The sequence below is a fragment of the Gavia stellata genome, chromosome 4 (genome assembly GCF_030936135.1).
Source record: "Gavia stellata isolate bGavSte3 chromosome 4, bGavSte3.hap2, whole genome shotgun sequence".
NCBI classification, from domain to species: Eukaryota; Metazoa; Chordata; class Aves; order Gaviiformes; family Gaviidae; genus Gavia; species Gavia stellata.
In genome coordinates, this window is record NC_082597.1 from 38,004,858 (window position 1) to 38,015,761 (window position 10,904).

Below are 10,904 nucleotides of genomic sequence, written 5' to 3' on the forward strand. Positions count from 1 at the left end.
TTCGCTCTCCAGCACCCAATTCTCTCCCACCATTTGTCTGCACATCTCTCCCACTCCCTCCCTTCTCACACCATGGGACAGCGATGGTTATGGGTCCTTTGGTTCTTCATCAGCCTAAATATTCAGAAATTCTTACCCACAAGGCAGATGGCTCCTCTGGCTGCTTCCCCAAGAGCCTCTGGAGAAAACTGCAGCAAACAACCCCACCACTGACAAGGGGCAAAGCAAGTCTCACCTCTTCCTACACAGAAGCATCACCTAGCATTCGTTCCCCATTCCCAGAGACATTACTTGCCAAAAACAGCAGCAGAAGCGTGCAGTAAACCACCAGGTCTGCTGAACAGAGTTGTCTCCTTTTCCTCTCTCCATAAAAACCACTGGGAACAGCCTCCAGCCATTTCAGCAAACCATAAAAGCTGCTGGTCTGCTCCAAGGGGCAGTAGATTTCTCTTTCACCTCTTCCAACATGCCCTCTGCAACTCAGAAATGAGCAAGGTGTCTGTACCCACATGCAGTCTCTTCCCCCAGCCTCCTCTCCCCGTTCCCACAGCAGCTAGTACAATGGGGAAATACTGTAGAAGCAGACAGAATTTGTGCAACATTTTATTACACTGCTGAAGACTGGGAATCAGTTCTGGCAACAGTCTCTTTTCTATTACTCAGGCTGAGGAAGTCAGTAGCACAATGTTATTACAAGGTCACTGTCCCACAGAGGGAAGCACACAAACTCTCTCAATACTGTCATTTGCAACTTTGTCCTGTTAAAAGGGCAATTCAAGCTGCAAAGTGTATCGCTGTTACAACCAGGTGCCCTCCAGTTGCTACTATATTTGCAACTCATGTTATTTTCCAATGGCAAAGAGCATTCTCTAAACTTTTGAGAGCGATACTGCCACCAAACTAAGACTTCAGGTGAAAGGCAGTAGCACAGATGTTCACAACAGACAAACACATAATTATAACAAAGCATGGAAGGCTCTATTTGGCACAAAGTGGAAAGTCAGAGTTTACATTTCAAGAACAGAACATGCTTATGTGATTGTAAAGAAATCTGTACTTGCAGCAAGAGGCAAGATAAGTTATCTTTTGTGGGAGAGAAAAGGAATTTGTAAAAGCCATGTCTGTAATGGCATCTTTTTTATTTCAGTCTTAACAGAAACCAGCATTTTAACTTAAACTCCCTTTTAAAACAAACCTGATGATGTTACACCTTACACAGTGTCAAGTAAAGATCTAACTTCACTACATTTACATAGACCATAGAGCAGACCCGTATCAGTCCTCCTGAATTCCCATGAAAGTGCTCGCACAACTGCATAGCTAACGGTCAGAAGAATCATGCAATATAAGGCTACAGGTACAGCCAAATTGACCCTTTTATTGTATTTGTAAATATCCATTTCAAAATAAAGCACTTTCAGGGTAACCAGAAAACATACTTTTTCCAAACCTGGAGCCTAGGAGTTAGTGGTGAAAGAGACATTTTAGAATGAGGTAAACATACTGCATAGGCTAGATATTTAAATCCAAATTCCAAAAGTGATTTGGCTTAATTGTGAAATTATTTAAAACTGAAAAGAAAGAAAAAAATACATACGTAAAAAAAACCTGAAAACAAATCCAGGTTGACCCTAAGAGCAAATTAGAAAATAACTCATTTACAATAGGCATTTCCTACTGCCTTTTTTTCTTTTAAGGTAGCCAGACAAAAGCAAAATTTGAAAAGAGCTTTGCTGCTTTTTCCATGGAGCTATCCTTTCTAGAATACCTGCTCAACCTCAGCTTGTCTCCTTCAGTTAACCTGAGCCATGACTGGTACTGGACACACAATGTCACAACACTCCAGTGAATACCGGCCTTCCAGCTCACACTGCAGCTGTTCTTGCCCAACCTGTGTTCTGGAGCAATGACAAAGCTTTATGACACAGGGTGTTCAGAATAGAGACTGGTGCTTAACAGAGAGTGTCAGAGACCTCAACTGTAATTTTAAACCATTTGAAAACTAAGTTATAATTAACAATACTGCCTTTTGTGATTCTTGTATTTTTATTTAAAATTTGCTCATGCAGGTTCGCTTTTTTAGTATTCCCTTGTATCAGTGTATAGTTCCCAGAAAGAATTCCTGTCAGGCAATGCAGTTTTCTGAAAAGATAGTATCTTCCATCCTCACCACATTTTCAATAAACTCTGTAGAAGTCAACGATCGGACTAAGATAAAGTGCATATATTCCTTTCTGATACCGGCAACAAAGCTGTGGACTGAAAAAACAAATCATACTGAAACCACACAAAACAAATCCTGCTGTGGCCATTTAGCACCCCACAATTAAGTTGTCCCACTGAGCACTACCCAAAAATACTTTTCTTCAAGTGTCTGTTAGCTTAAAAAAAGGAACTTATAACATTAAAAATAATGGTTCCTTTTTAATTAGACTCTGAGAATCATGAATTTATGTAATCCTTGAAAGCTACAAGCTTCCCCAAGGCTGGCATACTGCCTTGACAAATTGTAAGTAGTTTGTATTTTACCCTTTGGATCCAGGTTTCAAGCTTGCAAAAGCTTTGGAGTTCTTAAGGGAATGTGAAATTTCATTGAGAAAAGAAATAAAATGATAGTCCCTTTCTGACTTCTTGGACTCAAAAATAACTACAATGGTAAAGTGAGGTTCGGGGCGAGTCAGGAAGTATGTGCTTTGGACTTTGTCGTCGTAGAAGTGAACAACCTTCTCCAAACTGTTGAGGTCAGAGGTTCTATCAGTCATAATCATGATTACATTGGGCCAGTGCATAACAGGCCTGTCGCTCGGCAGAGACACCACTGCAGGGTACTGATCCACTCCTTTGGGAGCTTCCCTGTAAGAATGGGGATGATGATAACCATGTCCCTGAAAACTCTCTGATCCACGATTGTCAAAAATTAAGGAAACATTGACGGCATCATACTTCCGGATGAAGCTAGAAATTTTCCCAAAGTAATCAGGATTTGTTTTAGCAGTCAAAGTTTTCATTTCAGATGCTGTTGTTTGTCGACTAAGGGCCTCGTGAAAGTAAAAGCTAAACTTGGCAAGGAGAATGTTTTTAAGCTTCATCAGCCAGAGGAAGAGGTGCGGAGGTTGTACAGCCTTCTGAGACTGCCCTCCAAACAGATGCTTCTTGGTCTCTCGCTGTTTCTCAAAAATTTGGCCCCAAGTCTGTAGTTTTGTGTGAGCAGTGTGCAAGTTGACCAGGGATGGAAGGAACTTCCACTCTGAGATCTGAGCCTGAGCCTTTAAGAGATGTGCAAGCACATCTACTTCCAGCTGGAAACTGCTTTCAAGAGGACTGAGGATAGGATGATGAAATCTAGAAAACATAACATTATTCAAGACATGAGAACTGCTGTACACAGCAGTGTAATAATCAGATAGTATTTGTCAATTCACAGACAGAAGACCAAACATCAAAGCACAGCAAAGTGTAAACCAAAAAAATAACCTTGTTAATTTTTAAAAACAGTTCTTTTAACATAATTAGGAAAAAATATTTTAATGAGCATACAGCACCTCATATTTGACAAAAACACCTGTCAGACATTTCTCTATGAAAGCAAGGGAGTTATATTTGACCAGTTCAACAATAATCACTGTTTATACTGATCCATGAACTACTATAGCACCATTTCTCTTTAAATTCAGGTGGTTTTGTTCCAATTTAAAATCCTTTCTGGTGGTAAAATACGTCTTGATAGTTCTGGAATAACAGTAAGACATTAAGTTAAATCAAAGGAATTATATTATAAATTTGCTGCTTGTATAGGGAAGCTATGAGGAAGCCAAGACGAGCCCTTTTTTTTTTTAAATTCACAATAAAATTGTGATGGGGAAATTAGTCAATAGAACCATGATTAACTGTATTTACCAATGAACCAGGTCTCAAACTTCAAACCTTGGTGTACTAAAAGCAATGAAGGGGAAAAACATTTGGCAGGATTTCATCGTACCACAATGAAGACACTGTAACAACCAATTTCTCTAAAAATTCAGGTCAAGATCAGCTCTCAATTTAACAGACATTTAAAAAAAGAAAAAAAACCAAACCACCTCATCTACCAGGTAGAAGTGTCACTGCATATCTTATTCACAAGAGTGATACTACTACTAGGACAAATATCAATGAAATGGGATTTTATAGATACATTCTACAGCTTTCTCTTCTCACTTTATTTTTTCTAAACATCAGGAAAAAAAGACAGATCCAGCCTACCTCCCTTCCCTTGATATTCAAATTAATTGTAAATTTATAACATCATCGATAAATACATACTTAATTCAAACTGTGCAAAACTGTTCCTGTTACAGAAGCTAAATACATAACTTTAGAAAGAATGAGTCTTCAGCAAAGACAGAAGTAGCCTTTTTTAGTAAATGTGTTCCCTAATAGGCATTTAGGACTCTTAAAGAGGTCTCCAACAAAGAACAACCAATAGTTCAAAGACAAGACTTGATGAGGTTACCACTTAAGTAAAGACAGATTTATCCCCTCACTTCGGAAAAACATCCTGGGTCTTATTATTGCTTTAAAACAAAGAAGTTAATACAGAATACTTCCAACCTTTAACAGCTCATCTTCAGAGAAAGTGAAAGAGAATCCATTATTCACCTCAGCTTCCAGGACACAATACGTATAATCAATTTTGGAAATACTTGGTTCAAAACCAAAACACTTAATTTTGTTGCAGACCAGGAAAGAGAATGAGAATTTTAGGCTTTTCATCACCTCTCCCTTCACTACTTTTTCTTTGACTTTCCATCAAGCTCTTGCCAAAACATTAATTGTGAAATTTGTCTAACAATTTTATCACTATTTTAAGTGTCTCTTTTTTGACAGCCACAATAGACATCTTGAAAGGATTTGCTATTAAGATGCAAGTCCAAATTTATTTGAAGAAAATGAAATTATGAATATCATAAACCAGTTGATGCACCATGTTCTGCAAACAGACTAGGTTGGGTGACCAGCCACCTTCTGTACACAGTAGATGTCAGCAACCATCATATCTACCTGCTATAGCAGAGATACAATGATTACTGGCTGCTTTGGTAAGCTGAGAAGTCCAGAGTATATTTACATTTCTTTGAACAAACAAGAGTCAACTAAAAATAATATTCTGCTAACAGTCAACATTATATATTTCCGATGGTTTTGGTATTCAGCAGAAAACCAGTTTTGTTGCCATGTATTAGAATGGGAAAAAAGCATTATGCAACATTATTTATTCCAAATATTCCCATCAAGTGCACACTTAGCACAGTGTATTCAACACACCTGCAGTCAGACCAAGGTTATTCTTCAACCTTAAAAGCAATTTAAAAATTCCTACTAATGCAGAACTGCCAAGTCTCCTGGATTAACATTATGATGTACGGCTTCCCACTTCTACTTTGCTTCATGGCTCATAACTATTTTCATGTTTCACTGCACAGCAGGATTTGTGAAACTGTTTTAATCCAAAAATACACACCTCAGCCACAGCTGAGAAGCTTGATATGGTTGCAGAGTAAACTAACAGGTTAGGTCTTCAGTATTATCTCCTGCAATTAACTTTAAATCTGACTGAACTCAGTATCACATAAACCAGATGGGTTTTTACAATATTTCAATAAGCCAGAGTGTTAAGAACTTAAAACCACATTGGAAAATTGATTTTTTCCCCTAATCATTCTCAAAAGCAGAGGGATGATAAGTTTTGTTTTGCAGACTATGAAGAAGCCTCATTTTTCTACAACTTTTTATTTCCTGCCATAGATACACATGCATGTGTGTATTTACAAAATGCTGACTAGATGAAAATCTTTTAACACTTAAAAATAATTACATCAAAATAAGTTTGCTAGTTACTTATTCATTTCATACTAAGCGTTTAAAGGATCCTGCTTCTGATGCTGTTTTAATAATTTCAGTTAAGATCCCACCCAAACCAACAGTTAAAAACATTCAGGAAAAGTTACCTCTCCAGCTGTATTCTATAGAAAAGAGAGGAAAATGTCGAGTATTGGCTGTGTACAAGTCAGCAGTAAGTAGTAACAAAATAGCTTTAAACTGTTGAAGAGTTAATGGTTTTTCAGATACAGACAATGACTTGATTGTCGACAGTCAATTCATTATGTCATTCCTTTACCAGCAAGCAGTTATTTGCTCTACATTATCTGAACAGCTATTTTTAGATGTAAAGGAAAGAAACCAAGACCAGAACCTATCTACAGAACAGATGCCCTGTCCGGCCTTAGCACAGTTGGCTGAAATAATGGCACACATCCTCAACTACTAGTGAGGAATATATTGACAGAGGGAAGAGACCGGGTAAGGACGAGTTTATTTGACCTTTCACCTGAGAAGGTCAGACCATAAAACAGAAATGCCTTCCAGACAGCACACATCAACATAACAGCCCCCAGACACTGATCTGAGATATGAAGAAACTAAAGGAAGGACTAAAGGAAGATAGGATTATGCCCACTTCTTTCAGAAATACTCTGTACATGACTGGGGAGGACCACACAGCAGCTACTGAATGAGCTCTAACAGGATCTTAGAATGTCTCCATCTTAGAGATTGATTATTAACCCAAAGCAAGATCATCAGTGTTTTTCCCAGGAAGACACTGCTTATTTTTTTTAAAGAGGTTATAATAATGCCTTAGAAGTACAGATGTATCACTGAAATTTATTTTAACAGCGTAGTAAAACATTTCATATGTAACGGTCTCCAGTCACTTCATCAAAGTATCAGTTTTGGTTTTCAGATTTTTAACAGTGCTGTTGACTCATGTTCAGAACAGATGGCGATGGTTAGTGTTCGACATAAATCAACTTTAAAAAAAAACAACAACAAAACAACTTACCTCCCTTGACTCTTTAATGCTTATTGCACCAAGGAAAAAAATATGTAAGTTTCACTCTTCCTTGGACTAACAGGCCTGGTATTGTAAGGGTTCACAAACCAAGAATTACAAAACAATCACTAGTAAGATCACATAGACTAGTTTTGATTTTCAAATAGCAAAATTACACAGCAATTTTCCTAAGTTATTCCTAAAAAAATAACGAAGTCAGCTGCAGTGCTTAGATTTAGAATGTCAGAAAGCAGCACTGAAGAATTCTGATTTTTCCTAGGCGTACACTTTAAAAATGAAAAAAATAAGACCTCAGAATATTCTTCCCCAAATGTCATCTTAGACACTATTTCACTAACAAAGATTTTAAAAAAAACAACTAAATTTGAAAGTTATCTTCCTACAATGGCTATCTTGTTTTGCTTTAAAATAAAGAGCTAGAATTCGAGTCTGTTGACAAGCATTCAAAAATTCTCTTTTTTAAACTCTCATCACTTTCAAGCCTCACATGTGTTAGATGTGAAATACCCACCCCAGAGTCATTTAGAAACATTCCTGGGGTTCTTGTAATAGGAACTATTAGATCTTAAGTTCAAGAAACCATAATGACAGGGACCAAAGACTCAGAGGTGCTCCTTCTACTGGTCTCAATACCCCTCAAGAGAAGTGGTAACAGAGCACCATAAAACCCTACTAGGTAGACCAAACAGCGACGGTGTAGCTTTTAGAATTAAGCAGACATATATTCTAGTCTAAAAGTAAAATTGACACACAAATATCTGTTTTATTTACATATCATTTTACTGAATTCCTTATGGAGTTAAGACTTGCTTCCCCTCCAATCCTAAGGAAAAAGCACAAGAAGTCTTACATCTTTATAAGGAAAATGACTGCTGAATATGAACATGCAAAGTATTAATTAAGGAATAGGGAAGATGGCTCCTAGAACATGATGAGCAGAAACACTCTCCCTTTTTTTTTTCTTCTGCAGAGGAGTCTATTTGGAGACTTCATGCACCTGATGCTGCTGACCAACCCTGACTTCAGGCATGAATTCATGCAAGGGGCCATGTTGCTCAGCAGTCAAAGGACAGCAAAGTCTTAGGCTTGCTTTGAACCTCAACATCATTTATCACACATCCTATGTCTGAGTACTTACTGCCAGCAAATAAGCACTGACCTTGAGCTGTATTTCTTTAAGATGGATTCCAAAATGTTTACCAGTTCCTCAGAGTTAATGAACTTTTGGGTGCTGAGCGTGTACATTTTTTCATAGAAGTCAGCAATTTCCATCCGAGCCTGAACAAAAAAACAGAGCTGTTCAGACAGGTGAGAAAGCAGCTCTTCCAAGTGAGGAGCTGTTCCTCCTAGTGCATTGCGACCCGTCGCCACCACCTTCTTCAGCTCATTATGCAGAGATGTGTAGATGGTTCGGATGGAGTCCTTTCGGCTGAAGAATGACTGACCACCTGTTCAGATAAATATGGAGGTATTACCAAAATCCAGGGACAGCAAAGATAAACAGCAATACTGGAAAACTGTATATAACCATGCTTGTTTTTCCCTAGGTGTTCCTAACTGTTCTTTCATCAGAGTATTTTTTAAACCAAGAAACGAATTTCAGTGTATTATTTTGCAAGTAACTGGATTACACATAGGATATACTCAGAAGCACTTTATGTAATTTCACGCAAGTTACACTTGTCCCAATTCATATTTCAGCAGCCAATGACTGCTGCAAAACTTCAACTCTCTCACATCTGCCTTAGTTATGGTATGACCTTTCAGAAAAGACTTCAGTTAACTTTGCTACTTTGATATATGACCTGGAAATACTGTTATCTGTGGAAGTCAGAAGAATCAATTCATCATGAAATTTTAATAGTCTCCATTGCTATTAATAACTCCAGATCTTTTCAAGAGAATTTCTCTAACAATACCTCTTCAAACACGAAGCACTCAAATTTGCAAAGCAACCTTTAAATGGGAACCAAGGTAAAAGATAATTAACTTTGATGCTACCAAAAGACTGTACAAAGATACTACGCTTATTTCATAATTTCTATTTAGAGATGGCCTTATGTGCCACTGTGGCACTCAAGAGCTGCAGTGGAGCAAGGATCACAAGGACTGAATCTGCGGAACTTTAAAGAGATTTCGAATTTAGGTTCCATTTTGAAACTACTTATAAATTTTGTAATGGTGGATAGTCCTTTTCACATCCATTTTACACATACAACTTTCAAAAGCAACCTTAGCAATTTGAGGCAGAAAAGCAGAGAATCTGTTATCACAGAGAAACAGCTACCTTCCTAAGCCAAGAGCTGCTCCCAGGTCATGGGCAGGATGAAGAATCATCTATTGCTGTTGTTCATGAAGTATATAAACAAACAGAACTTTGTCCCTTCTGTTGTCAATTTTGTCCTTCCTGCAAGCACCAAATTAACTTTTTTAAAGTCAGCCTTATAGATAGAGCTTTGTCTGTAAAGACCTTTTTATAAAATAGTTCCAAGTCACCACCAAAGCAGAATTTTCTTGATGCTTTACTGCATTACATGTCAGACTCATATCCCTTGATCCATTTTCCATGCCAGCCTGCAGTTCAAAGAGAAAATAAGCAGCTTTGCCCAGCGGGCAGCATGATGACAGCTCATCCTGTGCCAGTTTGGGATTTTTCTATTCACGTACTGAGAGAGAGAAGCAGCCAAGATTGTGGCCAAAACTTCCTGAGATCTTGCAGCACCTACATGAATAACAATTTTTAGGAGGCTATCTCCAGCCCTGAGTATTTACACATGTACTTATACATATGCAGCTCTAATAGCAGGCCCTGGAACTGTGACGTTAAAGAGCTTTAACCCTTTGGTTACCTCACTGAGCTCATCTTTGCCAGAATCTCAGCCAGAGCATCCTGGCACAGGAACACCTCCGGCTAAATCCTGGGAACGGCAGGTAGGTAGCCTACCAGCCAGTAAAGAGAGGTACCTATTTGCACAACAACTGTGCCATCTGCACAGCACCTCCACTCTTACTTATTCTTTAGGGGTTGCCCGAACGGCATAGCCGATTTCTCACTGGGCCCACGGACACTTCCTGACCCAGCACCTGTGTCAGACGCACAGACATGCCCCTCACCGAGGCCACGGTCCTCAGGTACCTTGCACTGTGCAACTACCGGCTGACAGATTCCCTCACAGGGCTACGGCTGCCGCGCGTTCCCTACCGCGCTGCCGACACCCGCGGAGCTAAATCCGGGGCAGGCCGTGAGCCGGCACGGGCGCGCTGCGCCCCGCGGCAGCGACCTCGGGCGTGAGCGAGGGGCGGCCCGGAGAGGGACGGGGGAAGCGGAGAGGGATCCCTCCCCCCGGGGCGCGAGGGGCGGCGGCCGGGCGGTACCTAGCTTCTGGCCCAGGAAGGTCATGCTGTGGTAGGCCTTCTCGGCGGCGGCCAGGTGCGCCAGCCCGGCCAGCAGGGCCAGCCAGCTGGCCCCCGCGCTCTTGTTGGCCTCCCGCTCCTTCTCCACATTGTCCTTGGCCTTGTCGTAGGAGAAGATGCCCAGATGGGAGAAGAAGGTCTCCAGCACGGCCTGCTCCACCGGCACCGGCGCGCCCAGCGGGATCGACTCCCCCATCCCGCCCGGCGGTGCCGCCGCCGCCGCCTCCACAACAGCCACTGCTTCCGGCTCCGGCCCCGCGGCCGCGTGAGGGAAAACGCTCACGCCGCCTCTCCCCACGCGCCTGCCCTTGTCACGTGACAAGTGAGGCGGGGAGGCGGGCAGGGGGAAGCCGGCTCGGGGTCACGTGGGGGGCCGGGACTCGCACGGCTCGTGGAAGGGCTGGGCGGCTGCCGCGCGCGGGGCCCTCGGGCCTCGCCACGGAGGCTCCGTCGAGCAACGCCGTGAGCTCTGGGGTGTTCCAGCGTCGCCCTCAGTCAGAGGATCTGGAAGGCCCTGGCGCTAGACGATCCAAAGCCAGAGGGCAAGCACAAGGAATCACCGGTGCGTTTCATTACCTGCCCATGGGTCGCCAGTGCC

The 10,904-nt window shown here is 41.1% G+C and overlaps 1 protein-coding gene across 2 annotated transcripts; it reads right to left on the minus strand.

Annotated features, from left to right (window-relative positions):
• Nucleotides 1–1,602: 1,602 nt before the first annotated feature.
• KICS2 (KICSTOR subunit 2) lies at nt 1,603–10,502 on the minus strand. Of its 2 annotated transcripts, none has more exons than XM_059816868.1 (3): nt 10,427–10,502; nt 8,052–8,340; nt 1,603–3,342 (listed from the first exon to the last, which is right to left on the minus strand). In XM_059816868.1, the coding sequence occupies exons 1-3, from the start codon at nt 10,500–10,502 to the stop codon at nt 2,526–2,528; spliced, it is 1,182 nt and encodes a 393-aa protein (XP_059672851.1). In that variant the 3' UTR covers nt 1,603–2,525. The 2 variants fall into 2 exon arrangements, with proteins under 2 accessions (XP_059672851.1, XP_059672850.1); XM_059816867.1 differs by having other exon boundaries at nt 10,268–10,502.
• Nucleotides 10,503–10,904: the final 402 nt, after the last annotated feature.